This window comes from Bidens hawaiensis, unplaced genomic scaffold (assembly GCF_021521415.1).
Source record: "Bidens hawaiensis isolate Kalapana, Puna unplaced genomic scaffold, B.hawaiensis_p1.1 tig00034533_1, whole genome shotgun sequence".
Lineage (NCBI taxonomy): Eukaryota > Viridiplantae > Streptophyta > Magnoliopsida > Asterales > Asteraceae > Bidens > Bidens hawaiensis.
Window position 1 is genome coordinate 67,374 of NW_027495964.1, and position 24,642 is coordinate 92,015.

Consider the following 24,642-nt stretch of genomic DNA (forward strand, 5'->3'; position numbering starts at 1 on the left):
GTCTTCTGCGCAAAACCCACATGGTGGAGGTCTTTTGCGCGAAACCCACATGGTGGTTCCCGCGGCGGCACATGCATGGCTGCGGAGTGAGAATCCGCGGGCGCGCGTACATGGCGGCGGAAGTCTGGTAATTTTTGGATCTGCAATTAAGAGTTAGATCTGCAATTTTAAACCTAAAATCCAGGTCTGTAATCTGGATCTAGATCCGTAAATCAGATCTAGATAGATCTGAAGCTCAGAGCGGATTTAAAACCATCACAGATCCGGAGACTTGATCATTCGAATCAGGCAGTTTCTTTTTGCACAAATCTGGAAGCCTCCTTTAGATCTATGGATCTTTTTGAGCTTTAATAGAACAAGCCTTGAAGCCTTTTTCTGTAAACTTCCAGATCTGGGTTTTTCCTGGGAGAGATCTGACAGCCGAGACGAAGATCGAAGGGTAGTTCGTTGCCGTCCCACGGATGGCGCCAATGTCGAAACATGAAACGAATCTGACCTGATCCATGACGATGTTTCCACGGATTTCGAGATGAACGAACCACGTCTTGATCTTCTTCTCCGGCTGCTTGAGACCTGCAATGGCTTTTCGGGGGTGTGGAGGTGACTGCTAAGAAATCCTAAGGATCTCTTGTTTACAGACACAAAAAAGTGGTGGTGGCTCTTATTGAGCATGACCCCCTAATAAGGAGGTGGAGACCTCCTTATATAGAGAGCCTCATGGCCACCATCATGGTACCCTAATGGGCCTAGCCCAGTTAGGGTTACCTCCACAAAACCCCCTCAGGCCAATAACATTGTATTAGTCCATGTAATAAAATAAGCCAAACATAATAAATTTAGGGTCGTAAAACCGGGTTTAGTACCATACTCCTACAGGAACAAACAAGTTTGGATTTCCTGCTGCTGTATTGAAGTAAGTTCAATTGAAAATTTTGGTAGCCATCATTTCTGCATTAACATGATGCGTACACTGATTTTTTATTTTTTTGTTTGGAGTTTGTTTTGGGGAGTTCTATGTTGGAAAAGAAAGGCTGAAGAAGCATTACTTGCTAGCGGGATTCCTTACACTGTGAGTTAGAATAAACAAGGGATGGCTATTTTGACGTATTTACTTATGGATGGGTTATTTTGGTTACATTATTGGGTTATACCGCAAAAAATCAATACTAATACTACTAATAATAATTATTATTAGAATACTAACACTAATAATAATCAATGTTGCAAAAGTCGCTAGGTGGACCATAGACGGTCGACTGAGGAGTTGGGTGTACTCGAGGAGTACTCTGGAAATGGTAAATATAAAGAAAATTAATTTTTGGATATTATATACATGTCAAATATCATAAGTTTACTAATATTTATAACAAAATAATTGAATATCAATATAAATAAAAAGATGCATTTTTAAATACTAAATTATTCTAAAATTTGATAACCGTTAATTGAAAAAAGTGATATTCTTTTTTTAATATTATAGAAATATGAATTGTGTTTTGTTTTATAAGTCAAAATCTGTCCAAGTTGACCGACTAGATGTAATTCTGGTTGAGGTGACCACCTTTGATCGATTATTAGTAACTAGGCGGAGTTAAATAAACTCGCCTCGGTGCCAAACACATAATTTAGACGCTTACAAACTTTTTTTTTTCAGATAGTGAGACCTGGAGGCATGGAGCGTCCGACAGACTCCTTCAAGGAAACACATAATCTTACCCTCTCTAGAAGACACTTTATTTGGTGGTCTAGTTTCAAATTTACAGGTGTTCTTCCATCAAACATCTATTGCATATTTATAGGATATGAGAAGTCAATAAATGTGACCATGATTATTAATATCAGGTGGCATAACTCCTTGCGTTCATGGCTAAAAACCCCAATCTTTCGTATTGTAAAGTAGTTGAAGTAGTTGCCGAAACAACAGCACCATTGACCCCCATGGGTGACCTCCTAACAAAAATACCACCTCAACGCCCGATACCTACCAAACCTAAGGTGCATAATCTTTGTTTACATCTTATCACTTCAAAATAATTTGTGTGATTGTGTCCCTTAATATTGTTTCTTTCTCATTGTTGATTTTATTGTTTTTAGGAATCATGTAGTGGTTTTGTAGGAGCCCTATGAAGAATCATGATCAATGTCATGGAAGATACAATCTGCTGGACCCGAACCCGGAACTGGACCCAGTCCTACCCGCTCGGCGGGTACAAACTAGGTTTCGGTTCCTCGGAAAAATTGTACCCGGGCCCGCTAGAACCGCTTCCACCTCTACCTCTACCCGGTCAAGCCCAGACCCAACTAATAAAACCCCGTCAAAATTCGGTCAACTACCAAACCAACTTTTGTTGACCACACCAGAGCGGTTTCCTAGCCAATTCCGTTTCCTGAAAATACACGATTCCTGAAACACTTTTTTGCATGTCTATCTGAGGTGCACATCAGAAATTAGGGTGATTCATGGATGCACGGATTTTATCAAGCATCGAAGCATTATTAGATTTTTTCATGAAATATCATGTCTGGGCACCTAGTTGCGCACTATGGGTTAAAATGTTATACTTGTTTTACGCTTCCGCAAACGCAATGTGTATTGTAACTATATTTTCTCATTAATGACGAGCAATATTAAATGATAAGTGTCATTAAATGGTTGTTCAGCATGACACATGGCTCATAGTTTTTCTTCTAAATTTGCCACCGGCTATGCCCAAAAGCCAAAAATTTTAAGGAATTGCAACTGAATTTGTAAATGGAATTTAGATACGAATGAATTATAATTTGAATTTATGATCGACGTGTTCAATAAAATAACTTTGATCGCTTTATAAGTTTGTAAAAGAGACTGGAATGTGGTGACAGTGAGAACAATATCAGTAGTAGTTTTGGCGCTGATATTGGCTGCTTTATAAGTTTGTCAAAGAGACTGGAATGTAGTGTTAGTGAGGACAATATTATAATACCCTGGGGTGATATTATTATTACTATAGAATAAATAATACTTTTGATACAACTAATCAATCATTGGTCCAAGTAGGCCCCACTAGTACAACATGAAAATTTACTGTCTAGTGACATAAAGTGGTCCTTAGAGCGGACCGCTATCAATAGTGTGCTTTAGTTGTGATTCTCGTGTTAATATTGTACATATGTAACAAACCATGATAATTCAAATAATATGCATCATAACTATATGTTTTGCTCTCTGACCTTACGAAAGTAATCACTTTATCATACTACCATATTTTTTGATGGAGTATGTATTGTCTAGTCAGTCTAGATCACTAATGTTTGTTGTGCCAGCTATAGTTCAGTGGTGTTGTGTATTTCCTGTATTACATTTCGCATAAACACTGGCTATCAATTTTAGACAACCACCATCATTTTGCCAACAAATCAAGATTGACTTCTTATTCTTGCACATTTTGACCCTACGGTGAAAAAGAACGGGTTTTTGATATAGATGGTGGTAAGAGTGGTGATGTAAGTGGTAATTGCAGGTGCTGGCAATGGTGATAGGAGTGGTGGTGGTGTGGTGATGGCTAGGCATGAAGATGACCATTTGATGAAAATGAAAATAAGAGTGGGTGGGACCCATCTTTATCAAATAATTTATTTTTTACTTGTATATTTTTTCAAATGGACTCATTTATATTTCTTTTAATGTTTAATGTATTCATTTTTTTAATACTAAGGTTATTTTAGTAATCCACACACACTTAACTATAAAAAACAAACCCCCATCCACTCGAAGGAACATCTATGTTACGTTTTAGAAACAATTAGGGATATATATGTAATTTTTCAAAGTTGAGGATATACGAACTCTATAAACCACATGGGGCATCCGTGTAAATTAACTCTTACGCAAATGCGCGTCGTTGAAGCCCCCGTAATAATACATTTTATTTAGGAACTCACTTTAGTTGAGATGGCAACAGGTCATCATCATCCCTTGTTTGTGGGAATTGAACTTGGATATCCATTAAGAAGTCTAGGCTTCCTATCACTACGCCACATTGGAAATTATGCAAGTTTTTTAGTTAACGATGGGTAAGTATGCATTTAAACTTTTGATTTGGTATATGTGCATTTAAAGAGATTTGTATGGGGAAATATGCCATTGCCTCATTTCTTAACGTTAGGTTAGGTCTGGGGCAATTCTATCTTTTTTTTTTTAACTATTTGAATATGTAATTATTTTTCATTCAAAAATAACATTATTATTATTATCATCATCATCATCATCTTGTATTATAATTATAATTATTATTATTATTATTATTAAAACCTAGCCTAACACAACGACCACACCATCCTCATCAAACACCAACCTGTGTGAAGTAGTCATAAAAACCACCCTAGTCCCAATCCACCAAATTGGCACACCAACAACACTGTGTGTATTCGTATGAGTATGCGAATGAGTATCCACCACCATACAAAACCGTAAACACGTAGCAAGTAAGCACTAAATCATAAACACAATGTAAGAACTAAACACGCAAGGACATATACGTAAATTGTTTTGTAAAAATATAATAAATGTAAGTAACATAAACTTGTTTGTGGCATACATGCTACAACCCAAAAGTAATAAAAATAAAACGGGGTTATGAAAACACACATGAAAGTGTGCACACACGAGGATGAGGAAAACAAGCTAAGCAAGTGAACTTGTTAGGTTTGACAGGACGAGTAATCCTAGATAATAAAATAATTATATGTGTATAAAAGTTTTGATTTATTTGAATATAAAAGCTTCAAATCTGCATTATTGAGATTACTTTTTCAAAACCTTTGTTTCTCAATAATATCATCGGCCGAAAACTCTTAACCTCCTTGCCAATCGAGATTAACCAACTTTTGTGTTTCACATTACTTTGTGATCTTCATTCATTGACAGGTAAAGGGACTATAAGGACATCATGATTCGGTTTGCTTTAACGGGTGTTAGATTGAGATTTGATTTGTGTTCATATGATAGACCTTAATTAGGATGGATGTTGAGAATTCCGTTGGGTAGTCTGGTTGATCCACGAATGGAAGAACCTCACGTACAATGGCCTCTAATATGTCGACCGACTTCTTTTGAACTGTGGAGTCAATGGTAACAACTCCCCCATCACCTCGTTGATTGATAGAAACATTTTTCCAGAACTCTGTGATCATTTTCTTGCATATGACAGGAGTTTCTCGTATTGTGTGAGAAATCCTTCAAGTATTGAGTCCCACGATCATGGATTTAAACTCCTTGTGTGCCATAGGTGGATCATACAAACATCAAGCTATGTTGTGAGTATCAACGAACTTTAGTGGTGCTTGATAATCTATTACTACAACAAACGAGTCAAGTCAGTAAGCATTCATTTAACTTAATCAACAATCTTAGAATTTTAAGGACACATATTGAATTAACACGACATCACGAACTAAACATGACAAAAACAGATTATATGGATTATAATTGTAATTTAATAATGATTTTATATTAGTTTTCGGTCCTGAAAGGGGTTTTATGTCCACATAGTGAGATTTCGGTGCATATATGGTTCTCTGTTTTGAGTTTTCAGTCCAATATAGGTTTTCTGTCCAATCCCACCGAGAACAGGAGACTTCTCGGTCAACAAAGGGAGTTCTCGGTCAATGAAGTTAACCGAGAACTCATAGTTTAACCATATGTTCTCGGTCAAACTTTATGAGATGAAACCCTTTGAATTCCCCATTGCAATCCTGGTCGTCTTCTCCATATGGCCTTAATCGCCATTGATGACCAAATACCTGCAATTTCCCTTAAAACAATCCAACAGATCTTAACCACATCAAACATCCATCCTAATTAAGGTCTATCATATGAACACAAATCAAATCTCAATCAAACACCCGTTAAAGCAAACCGAATCATGATGTCCTTATAGTCCCTTTACCTGTCAATGAATGAAGATCACAAAGTAATGTGAAACACAAAAGTTGGTTAATCTCGATTGGCAAGGAGGTTAAGAGTTTTCGGCCGATGATATTATTGAGAAACAAAGGTTTTGAAAAAGTAATCTCAATAATGCAGATTTGAAGCTTTTATATTCAAATAATGCAGATTTGAAGCTTTTATATTCAAACTCAATCGATCCTAGATAATAAACATGTGGGTGTAGCTCTAACGGAAGATAAAATAGAGGAAAGGGCTGTTCGTCTTGGGAACAGTTTTGAGGTGATGTCAAAAAATGGCGAAAAGATTTTGATTATACTAGATGATGTTTGGGAGGCGATCAAACTCAAAGACATTGGACTCACAAGTCATTTTCCGAAAGGCTTCAAGTTGCTTGTCACGTCACGAAATGAAAGGGTTCTCACTAAGATGAATGTTGAAAGTAAGGCAAAAGTTTTCAAAATGGTTGGTATAGAAGAAGCAGAAGCAAACTCCTTTTTCTGGAAAACTGTAGGACTTTCGGATGCAGACGGTGAGCTTCGCAAGATAGGAGAAAATATTTTAAAGAAGTGTGGTGGGTTGCCTATCGCCATAAAAACCATTGCAGAGGCTCTTAAAGATGAAGAAAAGGATGCATGGGAAATTGCGCGGAAGAATTTACAACGCCATAACCTTAAAGATATTGATGACCTTGATGGTGTTGCGTATACAGTTTTTCATATAAGCTACGAGTATCTCAAAAAGGATGATGATAAAGCAATTTTTGTTCTTTGTGGCTTATTTCAAGATGACTTTGATATTTCTCTCGAGGAGTTAGTAAGGTATGGATGGGGTTTGCAGTTATTTATGAGAGCAGATAGTTTAGACGAAGCAAGAAAACGAACCAACACGTCTGTTCGTAACCTCATACGCGCAAATTTGTTGACAGAAAGTTCTATCATAGGATGTGTGAAAATGCATGATCTTGCGCGTGCTTTTGTTTTGGGCAATATTTCAAAATTCAAGCAAGCTTCAATTGTTAACCATGGTGACAAGTCCGAATGGCCTACACAAGATACATGGTTGTCTTGTGAAAGAATTTTACTAACATGCAAAGGTATGCCTGAGTTTCCTGAAGAATTTTATTACCCAAATGTTTTGCTTTTGAAAATAATGAATGGGGATAGGCTACTCGAATTACCTGATGGTTTTCATGAGCGAATGGAAAAGCTTAAAGTCATAGCATATGACAAAATGCAGAATCCATTGTTTCTAGCTTCACTTCAATGCTCTATCAGCCTTCGAACATTATTCCTTGATTCATGCTTACTGGTGGATAACAATATCTCTTTTCTTGGAGAACTTTTTAACTTGGAGGTACTAAGCATTGCACGCTGTAACATCCGAAAACTAACGTCTGCAATAGGGAAGTTGAAAAGGTTGAAGTTACTTGATTTGACCGGATGTGTTAACCTTTGTATTGATGATGGTGTCTTAGAAAACTTAAAAAATCTTGAAGAGCTTTATATGAGAGCTTCTAAAAAGAAACCTATTAGGTTCACTGACCCCAACTGTGACGAGTTAAAGGTGCTTTCAGAGAAACTTATTGCATTAGAGTTTGAATTCTTTGAGAATATTCTTCAGCCGAAAAATATGTCATTTGAAAAACTCCAAAGATTTAGGATATCAATTGGTTGTTCACTGAATGTGGAAACTAAATATGAGGACAAATATTCCTTCAAGAATACATTAGATCTTACGACTAACAGAAGCGATATCTTGGATTGCAAAATTAATGTGCTGTTTTCTAAAACAGAGAAGCTTCATTTAAGTGTGAAAGACATGATATATGTTGAAGATATAATGTCTGCTTCTCAAAATTCCACATTTTCCCGGTTAAAAGTCCTCCATGTTTCCAATTGTCAAGAGTTAACACACCTGTTCACAATTCCCGTGGCAAATGGTTTGAAGCTACTTGAGAGCCTTACAGTTTCCTCATGTCCTGCTTTAAAATCACTTGTAAGTTTGTCTGATAGTCATGTGAAAGTAATGGAGCTACCAGAATTGGTGAAGTTGAGCCTTTATGAGCTTCCTGATTTTACAAGCATCATTCATGAGTATGATATTTCTGACACGCAACCATTATTCAACAAAGAGGTAATCACATTTATATTCACCTTAATACTGGATAACTTGTATTTCCTAACATTATATTTTCAACTTTTTTATTGATTGAAAAAGCGTTAAAAAATAATTTTGTTGTTTACGTACACAACAATGTATGTTTCATTTAGTTATAACCTATGATGCAGGTTATGTTTCCAAAGTTGTCGAAGCTGACAATTTATGATTTGAAGGAGTTGAAGAAGTTATGGGCTGATGATATTACTAGTGGCGAAGAAGATAATGTTTCCATGTTAAGAGAGATTAAAGTGGTTGGTTGTGATTGTCTTGTGAACCTTTTTCCAAGGAATCCAATGAGATTACTGAGTCATTTAGAAGAGATTAAAGTGGAAAGATGTTGTAGCATTGAAGTGTTATTTAACATAGATTTGGGTAAAACTGAGCAACATAGAAACACCAGCAGCTTAAGAAGGATACATTGTGAGAACCTACACAAGCTGACAGAGGTGTGGAGGATAAATGACGAAAATTACTCGGGGGACCTTATTTGTTACTTTAAAGCCGTTGAAACTGTAACAATTAGAAGCTGTAAGAAGTTTAGGAATGTATTCGCACCTACGACAGTCAACTTTGATGCTGGATCAATTATGGAGATCGCTATTATGTTTGATAACAATGATGCAAAGGTATGTATAAAAAGAAAGAAATATGAAATTAGTACTAGATTTATTTAGTTGGGGTAAAGATCTCAATAAAACCCTTTGCAAATTGAGAACTTTGAGAACTATTTTGGATCACTAAAATAATCTCTAAAAAAATATTTAAAAAATTATAAAACAAAAAAAAAACGAAAATTTTAAAAAAGTAAAAACAAAACCAAAATTCTTATATTTCATTTCGGTTTTCATAAAAAAAATTAATTCATATTATGCCTATACACATGTGTATAATTTCATTTAATCTCTAGTTACGTAATGTATCATTTGTCTTAAATTATACATGTGTGTATAAAAAAAACATGTGTACATATACATACATATTATACATATATGTATAATTTAGCTAAAGCGAGAATATTTTTTTTCGTGTTTTTTTGTATGAAACCGGGATGATAAATAAGAATTTTGTTTTTTTTTACTTTTTTTATTTTTGTGTTTTTATTTGTATGTTAATGTCATTTTATTGTAGTATTATCACTTTTAATCTATATTTATGAAAATTAGTTTTTACACATATCTAAATTTTGTTTTTGCATATATGTAAGTTTTGTTATTACATAAATTTTACACATATGTAAACTTGTGATTTATATATCTAATAAAAATTTTGTATATAAAATATGGTAAAATTAGTCTCATACAATGTTAATATATGAAAAAAATCAAAAAAATGTTTGGTTGTTATGAATTTTTAAAAGTTCTTAACTTTTTTATAGTTCTGAAATGATACTAACCATATATGTCGATAAAAAAATCAATAAAAAATCATAACTCAAAATATAAATAAAAAACAAAAAATTTTAAAAAACTAAAATGTTCCCCCATCATTCCCGTTAAAAAAAAAACCCCGACGAAAAGATACAATGTCGAGATGAAAGACACAATGACGAAAATGAACAAAAGACACAACTATTATTAAAAAAAACTCAATAGATCGCAAAATATAACACAATGCCGAACAAAATATAACACAATGTTGAGTAATATAACACAATATCAAGGAAAAAGACACAATGTCAAGAAAAAAAGACACAATTAATAACGAAAATAAACACTAACACAATGATAAACAAAAGACATAATGATGTTTTCACTCAACATTGTGTTTTTTTTTATTTTTGAAAACGAGAAAGACGGTCATTTTTTGTTTTTACTTTTTTCGTTTTTTTATTAAATTTTGAGTTATGGTTTTTTTTAAGGGGTTTTTTTTGTGTGGCTACAAATCTTTCTCATTTTTGTCCCTTTTTGTAGAATAACTTTATATATGCAAAAAATTATGTATGTTTAATGATATAAAAAAAATTTGCACAGTCCAAATCATAAGCTAGTAAGCCCAGTTAAAAATTTTATTATTTAAACCCAACAAAAAAAACTTTTTTCCTTAAGGGCAAAAAAATTTTCGCCTTCGGCCCAAAAACTTTTAACGATTTCCGGAGACGGCCCGGGCATAACACACAGTGGGACGAAAACCCGGGTGAGCTCGGGATTCGAACTGACAACCTCGCAAGGCCTAGCTCAATTCCTTTATTGCCTTAATACACAAAAAGTGACACAAGTTGGATCGAACTTGAGTCTCCACTAAAAAACCCAAATCTCTTACCACTAGACCACAACTAATGAATTACTAGAAATATGAAATAAGTATTCTGTTTGTTAGACATTACGGTTATGAAATTAGTTAAATTAGCTAAAGTATACTTTTAGGACATAAGTAACTTGTTAAAATATATAAAATTGAATACTTGTTTTAGTCTTTCACTTCTGTTGTCATTCAAACCTTGATACAAGTATAAAAACTATATATATTTATATAGGGGAGGGACTTTTTGAGAACCTTGTTGAGTTTTAAGAACTTCATTCTAGGCCACACATTTAATTAAATGGATTAGATTATGTGGTTGAAATTAAATTTGATTAGAAAATCAAAGTAGAAGAGAGAATAAAAATGTAAGTGGTTACCCTAATTTTTACGTCCGTTACACATATGTAAAAAGCCAACTCGGTGCGTAAAAAATTCTGTAATTTTTTTTACGTGTATTTAACCTACATATATTACGCATGTGTAAAAAAATTCAAAATTTTTTTTTGTTACACTGAGTTCTTAAAACTCAAAGTGGTTCTCATTTGAAATCTCCCATATATATATATATATATCATTACAAAACTTTTAAATTATTTAATAACATGAAAGAACTCTTAATAACTAACGTTTTTTATATAAATTTTTGTATGTTAATGTTATTTTATTGTAGTATTATCACTTTTTATATCTATATTTACGATTATATTTATGAAAATTAGTTTTTACACATATCTAAATTTTTTTTTTGCATATATGTAAGTTTTGTTATTACATAAATTTTACACATATGTAAACTTGTGATTTATATATGTAATCAAAAATTTATATATAAAATATGATAAAATTAGTTTCAAACAATGTTAATATATGAAAAAAAATCAAAAAAATGTTTGGTTGTTATGAATTCTTAAAAGTTCTTAAGTTTTTTGGAGTTCTGAAATGATACTAACTATATATATATATATATATATATATATATATATATATATATATATATATATATATTGAGAACTTTGAGAACCATTTTGGATCACTAAAAAAAACTTCTAAAAAATATTTTAAAAAATTATAAAACAAAAAAAAGGAAAAAATTTTAAAAAAGTAAAAAAAACCAAAATTCTTATATTTCATTCCGGTTTCATAAAAAAATGTAATTAATTCGTATTATACCTACACACATGTGTATAATTTCATTTAATCTCTAGTTGCGTAATATATGTACATTATCATTTACCTTAAATTATACATATATGTATAAAAAAACATGCGTGTACATATATGTGCATATTATACATATATGTATAATTTTGCTAAAACCGGGAATTTTTTTCTTGTGTTTTTTTATGAATCCGGAATGAAATATAAGAATTTTGGTTTTTTTACTTTTTTTTTGTTTTATGATTTTTTTTATTTTTAGGCTTTTTTGTTTAAAATGGTTCTCATAGTTCTCAATTCCCAAAAAGTTCTCACAATCATCATCATCATCATCATCATCATCATCATCGTACTCAGTATATCCCACCAATAGCCAAGCTATGGTATGGTCTGAGAAGGGTAAGATGTAGACAGCCTTACCCCTACCCCATAGGGATAGAGAGGCTGCTTCCGATGAGACCCCCGGCTCGATAGTAGTTTTGCATCAAGCCTTGGACATAAGGCACATAGCACTCAATCATCGGGACACCGGCTGATTGGTGCATGTACCATTGTCTTTCGGCTATCAACGCCACCACATGATGCCTGATTCACCTTCTGCCACTTTTAACGTTATTTTCACGAGATTAGTAAAATAACGTTAAAATTAGTGCAATTTTACTTTTGCCCACCCGAGGGTTCACACATATATACATTATATGCGCGCACCGCAAGCAGGGCGACAAAAAGTTCTCACAATCCTAATCCTATATATCATGTGTATATATATACATATAACAGGTTTCAAATAAAAATAAGAAGTTTCCTAGGAATGGTAAGAACCAATAGTTTTTTGACATGTGGCATTACAAATTATGGTGAAAGAACAATTTTTAGGAAACTATGACGGTTATTATGGTGAAAGAGTTATTCTAGGAAACTATGTCGGTTTTGGTAATTTTAAATCTCAACCATTGATTAAAATGTTCCAATGGCTATGATTTATTCCTATCATTCTTATGAAACTACTTGTTTTTATTTTAACCCTCCCCTATATATATAAATATATTTGTTTGTTTATTACTAATTTCACAAACTGTTGCTAGGATACGGAGATTACAGATATGGCAAAAGATGAGGATAATATGTCTGTAGTTGAATACCCATCCTATCACCTCACACACGCTTTCCATGACCTCCGTAAGATTAGATTGGATGGACTTAAAGGAGTAGAGGTGATGTTTGAGATGGAATGTCCAAGTATTAATAGAGAACCGGTAACAACTCAACAACAACAACCATTACTTCCATATCTTCAAGAATTACAATTATACGAAATGGACACGTTAAGTCATGTGTGGAAGTGCAACAACTGGAATGAATTGTTTATACTTCACAAACACCAACCACAATCCTCATTCCAAAACCTCACAACTATAGACTTGTACAAATGCAGCAACATTAAGTACTTGTTTTCACCTCTCATGGCCAAACTTCTATCCAGCCTAAAGAGACTCTACATAGATTCCTGTCAAGGAATGGAAGAAATTGTTTTGAGTGAAGTTGATGATATAGAAGATGCGGTACTGAATGCATCTGCCTACACTTTGTTCCCATGTCTTGATGATATATATCTCCGTGGCCTACATAATCTGAAGCATCTTGGTGGTGTTCTTGCCAAGAGGACAACCGATGTCATTCATGATCAATTTAAGGTATGTTTTCTACCTGTTTTTTGTTACTGTCGAAAACTCGTTATATTCTGTTGCTGTCGCCAACGTCGTCATATTCTGTTGCTGTCATATTCATTGGCTGACCTTGTAATCACCGTCGTCACATGAAGATGAAGTGTTGCCAGATGAATCGATAATGCAGCTGTACGAAAACAGAACACCAACTTCAACCAGACCTGCTTTCAACTCAAAATCCATAAGACTAAATCTTGGTTTTTAAACGTAAACACATGTAATAATTGGATCATTTTCTTATTAGGGATTTAAGGTTGTAAGTGATGAAACTACAATTACTGAAAAATATTTACATTAAATTATTGTATTCCAAGTAAAAATGACAGACTTTGGTGATCCAATGATATGCATTTGTTAAATTATTGTACGAATATTTTAACATTGACTTTTTATTTACTGCAGTCGGGTGTGACTCCATCTTATGCAGCAACACAAATGCATAACGTTCAAAGCCTACGTATATATAGATGCAGATCATTGGTGGGGGTGTTTGGAAGTGAAGCAATCAACAACATTAATGATTGCACTAGCAGTAACTTTGACCAAGGAAGCCTCCCATTGCCAAGACCCAACAATATTACTACGCGTCATGACCTAACCAACTTGGAGAGACTGTCCATTAGTAGGTGTGACCAATTGGAATATGTTTTCACATTTTCCACACTTGAAAGCCTTAAGAACCTCAAAGAGCTGTCCATATCTGATTGCAAGTCATTGAAAGTGATTGTGAGGGAAGAAAATGGAGAGAAATCATTATCATCTAAGGTTGTCTTGCCTCGTTTAAAATATATTACACTAATGGATTTGCCAAAGCTTGAAGGTTTCTTCTTGGGGAGGAATGTTGACTTCGAGTGGCCATCATTAGATTACGTCAAGATGGAGAATTGCACCCAAATGAAGGTGTTCACATATGGTGAGTCAACAGCTCCAAATCTCAAGTGCATACACACAAGGCTAGGCAAACATAATCTTGAATGTGGCCTTAACTTTCATCAGGTGTGTTTTTATGTTTTCTTTTTCTTTCCTTTTTTTTATCTCCCGTGTCAATTAAAATTTCTTAACCATATCATTTTGTGATTTTAACACTATAAAAAGTTTTTTTATGGATCTCATTAGAAGTGGCAATATGGATGGATTGGATGGGTTCGGGTGAGTTTGTCAAAATGGGTTTGGGTTAGAGGTGCACAAATCAGGTTTTTTCCAATACCCATTTTCGGGTATGGAACCGGGTTCTGTATGATCGGGTATTGGAAAATCGAGTATTGAGAGAAATCGGGTTCCGATATAGTCGGGTATTGGTTCGGGTAGGGTATTGAGAAGAAAAACTCAATCCTAGATACCCAGGTAGGGTATGATCGGGTTCCGGTATAGTCGGGTATTGGAATCGGGTATGTGTTTAGGTATGACCAAGTATCATTACCCGGTTTTGAAATTTTAATTTTTTATATATATTTAAATTCGTTTAAAATTAAATTTGCTTTGTAATTTTTAAAAACAATTAAATATTACAAAAACCATGAATTCACTCAAGTGCAAATTAGTACCTTATAATATGCACTTAAAAAAAACTTAAATGTAAAAATTGTGAAGTGAACATAAAAATATACTATGAAAATTCATGTACGGGTATTCAAAAATGGTATCGGGTATAATTTGGGTAAGGTTTTGGGTACGGGTATTAAGCTCAAAATGCATACCCTATTCATACACTACAGGTAGGGTCGGTTTCGGGTATAACAAAAACTGGTTCCGAGTATTTTCTTCGGGTCCAGGTATGGGTTTTTTTTTGCACCTCTAGTTTGGGTCAAGATGGATCATTTAAAAAAAAGTTTAGGATGAGTTGAGCCCAAGATGTGTTAATTTTACATGGAAAACCTTTGTTTTGTTCTGGTTGGTTTTTTCGGTTTTGTTTTGGTTTTTATGTTTCGTTTCAATTTCAACATTTTTTCAGTTTTTTTGTTATTTTTTCGTCGGTTTTTCGGTTTCGGCTTCGTTTCGGATTTGACTTTTTTCAGGTTTTCTGTATTTTGTTTCGTCTTGGTTATTTTTTTTTATCTCTTTTCAGTTTGGTTTTAGTTTTTTTTGTTTCGTTTTGGTTTGATTTCGTCCTTTTTCAGTTTTGGTCGGTGTTTTCGGTTTCGTAACGGTTGTTTCGTTTTGTTCGGTTTTGACTATTTATAGGGTTTTTTTGGTTAAAAAAAGCCGAGGCCTTGGCAAACTATATACTAACCAAGGCATCTTAGCTAATTAGGAATGCCCCCAAACTACTACCGTGCTAGCCCAACTACTATACAAGAATCGAAGGTCGGGCTCAGCACCATGACATCTCCTAAAATACAACAATCTAAGTACACATAACAAAGACCGCACAACTTATCAAAATTAGGCCTCCAACATAATAAATGGATGCCCAAAGTATAAATTCATGGTCCAGCAAAAATTTCTGATCTCCAGCCAGTTTCAAAATTTTTGGTCGGGCGGTTTTTTTCTAAAATAGCGGTTTAAACAAGTTCATGAGTCTTATCCCAGTTACAGTTAACCCTGCACATAACCTCTTGTAATCTTTAACTACCTTCACCATATTAGTTAACTTTATCAATGGATTGCTGATAACAACAGCAAGAGACCAGAAGACAGCTCTGATCCAAACCATTTGACTTTGGCAGTTGAAGCAGCTTTGACATTTTAAGATTAACCAACAATCATTAAACAGTTTATGATTTTGTTGACTTTGCTGAATCTGAGTTTGACTTAATCTGCTAGCAATCCATCTTGACCAGAACATGATAGAATTTAGATCTTTTTGACTTTCTGAGTTGACTATCATATGAATGGTTGACTTTATGCTTCAAAGACATAACAAAATACCAAAAATACCCCTGATCACCAAACAACCAATATTCCTTAGTATTCATGCGTCAACTACACCAGGAAGTTTTACTTTGACTTTTCCGTTGACTTTCCTGTATACCATTCATTTTGATTAGTTTGAAAAGACCAAAATTCCCCTGAGTATGAAAAATCCAAAATACCAGCATAAAACTCAGGTTTCTTGACCCGAAATAGGTTTGAACCTCTACCATATTAATTTAAGCCCAGTGTAAGCTACAAAGATAGTATTCAGCCAAGTTATTATCTTTCTTAATTCAGAGAAGGCTTGCAACTAAAGCTTCACTTAACAACCTGAATATTCTAGGAATTTCCACCAGTGTGATGGCCTCTCTAGGAATTATAGTTTTTCTGTTTCGTTTTCGTTTTTTTATTTCGTTGTGGTCGGTTTGGTTCGACATTTTTTAGTTTTTATTTTGTTTTGATCGGTTTTTTCGGTTCCGTTTTGGTTTTGGCATTTTCAGTTTTTTTTTTGTTTCGTTTTCTTCGGTTTTTTCAATTTCGGTTTCATTTTTTTTGTTTTGTTTTGGTCGTTTTTTCGGTTTTGGTTTTTTGTTACGTTTTGGTCGTTTTTTCGTTTTTGGTTTCAGTTTTTTTCTTTCGTTTTGGTTGCTTTCTGTTCGGTTGAGATTTTTTCAGTTTCTTTTGTTTCATTTTTGGTCGTTCTTTCGGTTTTTGAGTTTTCCGATTTTTGTTTCGCCTTTTGGTTTGGAGTCTTCCAAATTTTTTCGTTTTTGGTCGTTTTTTGGGTTTCGTTTTCGTTTCTTTTTTGTTTTGTTTTGGTTGTTTTTGTTTCGGTTTGCTTTCGACTTTTTCTGCTTTTTTGTTTTGGTCATTTTTTGGTTTTTTTGTTCTTTTTTGTTTTTTTTTTGTTTCGTTTTGGTCTTTTATTGGTTTCATTTTGGTTCGGTTCCGTTTATTTTGATGTGTTTGTTTTGTTTCAATTTATTCTGTTTTTTTTGGATTCGTTTCAGTTTATTCGGTTTTGGCGCAAAACGCGTCGGGATATGCGTTGCACGTACCACAATTTTAATTGAAAAATATTGAGTTTTGTTTTGAAATAAAATAGGATGAACCTTGTGTTGGCCCATTTAGACTCATAAACGAAAGCCACTTATAAATTTTTTCAACCCAATTGACCTTCTTGAATGATCCATTTCACTTTTCAAATTACTTGACCCAAAAAACCATATGGATGGCTTTTTCCAGCCCTAGATCTATATGTCCAATCTGTTCAGTTGTTTGATAAAAAGAATGTTGTTTTCTCTAACATATGTGTTGTTTTGTCCTTTTCTTTCATCTCTTTAGACTCCAGCCTCAAGTTCCGACGGTTCAAGCTTGGCCCCTGCTATTGCACAAGGGGCACCCTGGTCCTACCATAATTTGGTTCAAATATCTTTGGTTCAAATGTTCAATTTTAAAAAGATAGTTCCATCCAATGAGTTGCTACATTTGCAAAATCTAGAAGAGGTTATTGTAAAATCCTGTAGGGATGTTGAGGAGGTATTTGAAGTAACATCGGAAGTGGCAAATAACGAGTCACAAACTGTAGTGATAGTTCCAAAGCTAAGAGACATGGAGTTAATGAATCTACCAAGACTCAAGTATATATGGAAGAGCAATCGGTGGACAAGATTGGAGTTTCCACACCTAACAAGACTTCATATCCGTGAATGCAATAGTTTGGAATATGTTTTTACACCTTCCATGGTTGGCGGTCTCACGCATCTCCAGGAACTATATATAAGTTTTTGCTATCATATGGAGGTAATTATCGAGAAAGAAGAAGAATGTGATGGGAAAGTGAGTGACATTGCGTTACCTTCTCTACACTCCTTAAAACTTAGAGGTCTTCCAAGGCTCAAGGGAGTGTGCTTAGGGAAGGATAATTTTACATTGTCTTCACTGAATACGTTGGTAATTAAAGACTGCCCAGAAATAGCGGTTTTCACTGAGGGGTGTGTAGTTGCTCCTGAGCTAAAACTAGTAGAGACAGGTATTGGGTTCTTTCATGTAGGGGAAGACATCAACTCCTTCATAATGACAAAGAAACAAGAGGTAAGTAGAAGTGATTCAATTCCTCCAAATGCCATTAACGTAAATGTGATTTAATATTTCACTTTACCTGTTTTCTATTGCAGGGATGCGTGTTTGGAGACAGTGTCCCCTCGTGACGAGGATGAATAATTCAAATCAAATATTAAAGGTATGGTTATAGTAACTCGGCCATGATAAAAGGTTTAAGTTCTTAGTTTTTAATTATTCATTTTATGTAGAGAAACATATTTGGAGAGCTGGGTCTGCTTACTTTACTAGCGTTGAATAATGTAAAGTAAATGTTTTGAATTACTCTTTTTAGATGCTTGTTATCAATGCCTATAACTTTATTTAGGCTCTAATACATGTTTTAATATGTATTATTGATGGTGATGTGAATGTTTACCTTGGGTTACATACAAATTGCAATGTTTAAAAACGGGTATCCAACTCTTATTGAATTGGGCTAAAAAAATGGTATAATCGGTTGAACCGAATTGTATGGGAGATTCAACCGGGTTAAATAGGTTTATTGTAATTTTATGTAAATGCAACTTTAATTAAAAAAATAAACCAAAAGTATATGATTTCATAGTAAAAAAGACAATCCAAAAGTTAATCCTTAATTAAAAAAGGAACATTGGATTTTACTAATCCCTATTGAATGGTATTGGCCAATAACAATCGCTATTAATTTTATCACCACTGGCGGTCCTGTAACGTCCGACTTTTTGAATAATAGATAAAGAAATATTTAAATAAAGTTTGTTATTCAACTGTCGTATAATAATAATTAATAAATTAAAATGAGATATGGTAGGCTTAATGGATATGGACTTAAAAATAAAACTTGGACTTAGTGAATTAATGGGCCTAAGGTCCATGAGGTAAGGGTATAAATACCCTTAATCCTTTCCTAAAACCCTAGATCTCACAATTTCATATCTTTCCATTTTTACCAACACACTCTAAAACACACACAAAATACTCTCTTCATTTCGGATCCAAATCCGAGAAAGAAAGAAGTCGTTGGTGTTAGAGCATCGTAGTAAGCAAGAAATACGAGAAACCGATTCAAACCGGTTCGTCTAAGGTACGTTTTATAACGAAAAGCTTGTTCGTTTAGGTTCGGTTTGTATAAGGGATTCAAGATCTAGCTAAACCGGGCACTAAAAATCAATAAAGGCTCGAACTTTATTCAAAACGAGCTAGGTCTTGGTCGAGGATGATAATAATAACGATAGAAACCTCCTCGAGATTCGATCAAATCAAGGCAAGGATGAAAGCTGCTCAAGATCAAGGCAAACGTTAGCAAATGTGTTCATTAAAGAAGTAGTGACGAAGCATGGGATGCCTTTGTCGATCATATCCGACCGAGATACCCGTTTTACTTCCCGATTTTGGAAGATGTTTCATGAAGCAATGGAACCCAGATTGAACATCAGCACGGCGTATCATCCTCAAACAGATGGGCAGTCTGAGCGGACTATCCAAACCCTTGAGGATATGCTACGTGCTTATGTGTTAGACTTTGGAGGAAGCTGGGATGATCATCTTCATTTAGCAGAGTTCTCTTACAACAACAGCTATCATTCGAGCATTGTTATGCCTCCATTCGAAATGTTGTATGGTAGACGTTGTAGAACTCCCGTATGCTGGGGAGAGATTGGTCAGAAAGAAATTGGTAGCCTGGAAGTTGTGCAAGAAACCTCCTCGAGATTCGATCAAATCAAGGCAAGGATGAAAGCTGCTCAAGATCGTCAAAAGTCTTATGCCGATAAACAACGACGACCGAATGAGTTTAACGTTGGCGACAACGTGATACTTAAGGTCTCGCCGTGGAAAGGCATTATTCGTTTTAGAAAGAGAGGAAAGTTGAGTCCAAGGTATATTGGGCCGTTTAAGATTATCGCCCGTGTAGGAGAAGTGGCGTATAAGCTCGATTTACCTGCAGAACTGGAAGGGATTCACTCTACCTTTCACGTTTCTCACTTGAGGAAATGTCTCGCTGACGACACCTCTCACGTGCCGTTGATGGACATAGAAGTTGATGAGCGATTGAATTATGTCGAGCAGCCAATCAAAATTGTTGACTGTAAGAATAAGAAACTTCGTCAAGAGGTTGTCCCCTTAGTTAAGGTAATCTGGAAACATCGCAAGGGATCCGATGCGACGTGGGAACCAGAGGAGGAGATGCGTAAGTTCTACCCGCAGTTGTTTATGTAATAGATGGGTTTCGGGGACGAAACCCATCTATTACATAAACAACTGCGGGTAGAACTTACGCATCTCCTCCTCTTAAGGGGGAGAGACTTGTAACGTCCGACTTTTTGAAATAATAGATAAAGAAATATTTAAATAAAGTTTGTTATTCAATCGTCGTATAATAATAATTAATAAATTAAAATGAGAGATGGTAGGCTTAATGGATATGGACTTAAAAATAAAACTTGGACTTAGTGAATTAATGGGCCTAAGGTCCATGAGGTAAGGGTATAAATACCCTTAAACCTTTCCTAATACCCTAGATCTCACAATTTCATATCTTTCCATTTTTACCAACACACTCTAAAACACACACAAATACTCTCTTCATTTCGGATCCAAATCCGAGAAAGAAAGAAGTCGTTGGTGTTAGAGCATCGTAGCAAGAAATACGAGAAACCGATTAAAACCGGTTCGTCTAAGGTACGTTTTATAACGAAAAGCTTGTTCGTTTAGGTTCGGTTTGTATAAAGGATTCAAGATCTAGCTAAACCGGGCACTAAAAATCAATAAAGGCTCGAACTTTATTCAAAACGAACTAGATCTTGGTCGAGGATGATAATAATAACGATAGAAATATTAATAATAGGAGTAATGAAATAATATAATAATAATGTCAACAGTGGTAGTTCTAATAATAATAATAATAATAATAATAATACAATAATAATAATAATAATTCTCGTAAAGAAGAAAGAAGAAAGACAAAGAAAAAGAAAGAGAGAAAGAAAAGAAAAAAGGGAAAAGGAAAGGAAAGAATGCTGCTAAATGACTATATAAATAAAGTGAAAGAATCCTATAAAACCTGGTTATGGTAGCTTAGTGGTAGAGATGTGGGATGGGGACTAGGAGGTCCCGGGTTCGAGTCTCGGCTCCTGCATCCCCTTTCGCGAATAGAAGGAATAAGGCAATATTGGAAGGGTCAAGCGAAGCGAACCAAGTCAAGCGAAGCGAACTGAGGGGTTCATGTGATGCGAACTGAGTCATGCTATGTTAACTGGGCCATTCCTAGTTAATACAAGATAATCCAACAAAATAAACCAAACCAACCAACTTCGTTATCTCCATATAACCCGATATATTTTAAGATAAATAATCAATTAAAGAAAAGGAATATATTTGTATATATATATATATAATTAAAAGAAAGGTACGTATATATATATACACACATAATAATATATTAATGAAAAGGAACACATTATTATAAAGGGGAGAGATATATATATATAATAATTGGAGAATGTGAACGGGAAATAAAGATCGTCGTTAAACGAAGTAATCCCGTTTGATTCGTTAGCCCAAACAAACGAGCCTAGCCTATCAAGTACGCTAGATTAATAAATACAAATCTAATTAATTATGTTAGTACGTGGTTAATTAATGAATATATGTGTTAAACAGTTAGCCGCGCACAACTCAGGAAGGGCATTACTATAAACGGTGAACGTGACAGGATCCAGGTGAGTTCTTGCCCCTTTTATGTGTTATGTTTTCGGGGCTGTGTGCATACTACGATGTGTTTAGATTTATACACTTAACTTAAATGGTAAGTGTATATTAGATACATGTTTGTGTATGAATGCGAACGTTATGGATTGATTAATTAGCATGCACGTAATGTTATATTATTATGATTGAAGGAATTAGAACGAAATGAAATGAAGTTAGAAAGGTATGGTATGTTAGAGGGCACCGGGCCCTAATAATAACCGAGGTATGTAGGGCACTGGACCCTTATAATATCCAAGGTAAGTAGGGACTGGACTCTGAGGAGATCCAAGGTATGAAGGACACCAGATCCTTATAATTCCGAGGTATGTAGGGCACTGGACCCTTATAACATCCAAGGTAAGTGAGGACCGGATCTTTATAGTATCCGAGGTATGTTGTTAGTATGAATGTATGTATGTATGTATGATTGAATGATAGACGAATGAGTAAGTATCAATACGTATCTTCGGACGGTATTGGTAAGTAAGTGGATGTAATGTACGTTAATTAACTAGAACTCACTCAGCGTAGCTGACTTTTAGTATGCACGCAGGCAAGTAGAATGAGACAAGTTGCTTGATGAGGACACGTGGCAATAAGAGGAAGACTGGCATCGCTATGAAGAAGACACCGTGTCGTTTAATTTTTTATGTTTTATGGATTTATGTTATGATGTTCAAGACAAGATGGTTATGTTATGAATGAATGAATGACTTATAATTCCGCGAAAAGTTTTAATTAACTCTGATTTTACGAATTATGTGAATGAGTAAATCCAACCAGCAAAAAAGTAGGGCACCCGGGTCAGGGGGCCTTACAGGTCCCAAATTAAAAAATGTTGGCCTCCAATGGTCCCTGTTAAAAATGACTTATACTTTTTTCTGAATTCAAACCAATGCTTTAGGGCTTTTGATCGGAAGGAGGATATGAGTCGAGTTGATTGATGTAAAACTTAGTTCGAAACGGTGCTCCAAAACGATGAAACAATGCTTCAATTCAGGTGTTTGAACTTACAATTAACCAATATCAAGTCGTTTGGATCATCGTTTCGAGCGAAGTTTTATATAAATTGGCTTGTATCTTTCTTCTGATTAAAAGCCCTCAAAATTAGTTTGAAATTCGGAAAAAATTATAACGCTGTGAAGTCTTTATTAACCGGGGGGGGGGGGGGGGGGGCATTAGGGGGCAACTTTTTTGAATTTGGGACCGCTAGTGGCGATAAAATGAATAGGGATTATTATCGGCCAATACTATTCGATAAGGATTATTAAAATCCAATAAACAATTAAAAAAATAATACAGAAGCACTCAATTTTCAAACAAAGTTTTTTTAAACGTAAAAATGTGCAATAGGTTTATGATATTGAAGAGTCGTATCCATCGAGTTTACGATCCACGTTCTCAGTTTACTGATATTCGTTTTGTTCCCTAAGTTAAAACTAATTTGTAAAAAGTATGGGCTGCAAAATATCAAAAATCTCTTACGCTGAAAACCAGGTTGTCAGTTTAAACCGGTATTTTAGAAGAAAAACACCGTCGGTTCGATGTTCTAACAAAACACCCATAAATACCAAGGTTAAAATACCGTCCTACGGAATAAAACCCGATATTACCGGTTTAACCAGCCTATACGAACCCCGTTTTCAAAACATTAGTTACATGTAGGTTTAGACCCGTGACAATTAGGGAGAGGCCCATGCACCTTGAATCCTTGATGACTATGGGTTTAGACCCATGACAAGATCAATAATCAAAGGAGATTAATAGAAGCTCCCAAAATGTTTTCAACACTTCTCTTCAACTTAAATTGGTTTTTATCTTATTGAGTTAGTTAAGCGATAAAATGCTATTGTATGTCATTTTGAGCATTTTGGTATATAAACTGCTTGAAGATTCATAACTTTGTCTCTTTTTATTTTCTTGATAACAGTTGACTTTCAACATCTTTGAACTTTGTTTCTTTTGACTTTCTGGATAACATAATATCAATGCCTATCCATTTGGTCTTGAACTCTTGATCACATAATGTGCTTAACGTGTGCTTTTTTCTTCTAAGGTGGCCTATGTTACCGTCCAGCTTATAATTGCCATAATATGTGAAAATAAACTTTTTTTTGAAGTATTTTACTTGTATGATATCGTAAGTGCCTACGATATGTGAATCGTGAAAATTCGAGAATTTTCGTGAAATAAACGTAAGAAACAAGGGCATGTTTGTGTTCATTAATTAAACTTTAAACGAACACGAATAGTTAATTGAACAGATACTTGTGTTCATGTCCATTGGTTTAAAACAATGAACATGTCCATATTCGTTTATTTAAAATCTAGACGAATGGTTTCAAACATACATGAACATGACTGAACAAAGATAAACAAACATAAATAAACACATTTAAATTAAAACAAATTGACAGATATTAAACATTAAGTATTTGAAAGAACATAAATGAAAATAAATGAATGAACATAAATAAATGAACGAAACATGTGTTTATGTTCGTTCATTCGTTTAATTAAACGAGCATAAACTTTTCCTTCATGTTCATTTGTTTGTTAAAAGAATAAACATAAAGGAACTTCCTGTCGAATGTTTTATGAACATTTTACTGAATGTTTTGTTCATTTACAAGCCTAAAAGGGATATAAAATTGAAATAGGCCTGCCATAAGCTGTGGCCCAACCTAGAGGTGCACAAAAAACTAGAACTCGGAACCAGACCGAAAAAAAAAACTGGAAGCCGGG

At 34.5% G+C, this 24,642-nt stretch overlaps 1 protein-coding gene across 1 annotated transcript; it reads left to right on the forward strand.

The window, feature by feature from the left end:
- The first annotated feature begins 6,211 nt into the window (after positions 1-6,211).
- LOC143586217 (uncharacterized) lies at positions 6,212-20,364 on the forward strand. Its single transcript, XM_077067814.1, has 8 exons — positions 6,212-8,062; positions 8,218-8,715; positions 12,571-13,179; positions 13,615-14,208; positions 17,410-18,159; positions 18,243-18,263; positions 18,378-18,428; positions 19,969-20,364. The coding sequence occupies exons 1-8, from the start codon at positions 6,212-6,214 to the stop codon at positions 20,362-20,364; spliced, it is 4,770 nt and encodes a 1,589-aa protein (XP_076923929.1).
- Positions 20,365-24,642: the final 4,278 nt, after the last annotated feature.

What these genes read in the sequence shown, in the direction of transcription:
- LOC143586217 (XM_077067814.1), top strand. Translation starts at nt 6,212, where the DNA reads ATGTCAAAAAATGGCGAAAAGATTTTGATTATACTAGATGATGTTTGG. An exon ending in TTGATAACAATGATGCAAAG is followed by an intron (nt 8,716 to 12,570) that starts GTATGTATAAAA and finishes AACTGTTGCTAG; the next exon opens with GATACGGAGATTACAGATAT. An exon ending in GATGCGTGTTTGGAGACAGT is followed by an intron (nt 18,264 to 18,377) that starts GTCCCCTCGTGA and finishes CATTTTATGTAG; the next exon opens with AGAAACATATTTGGAGAGCT.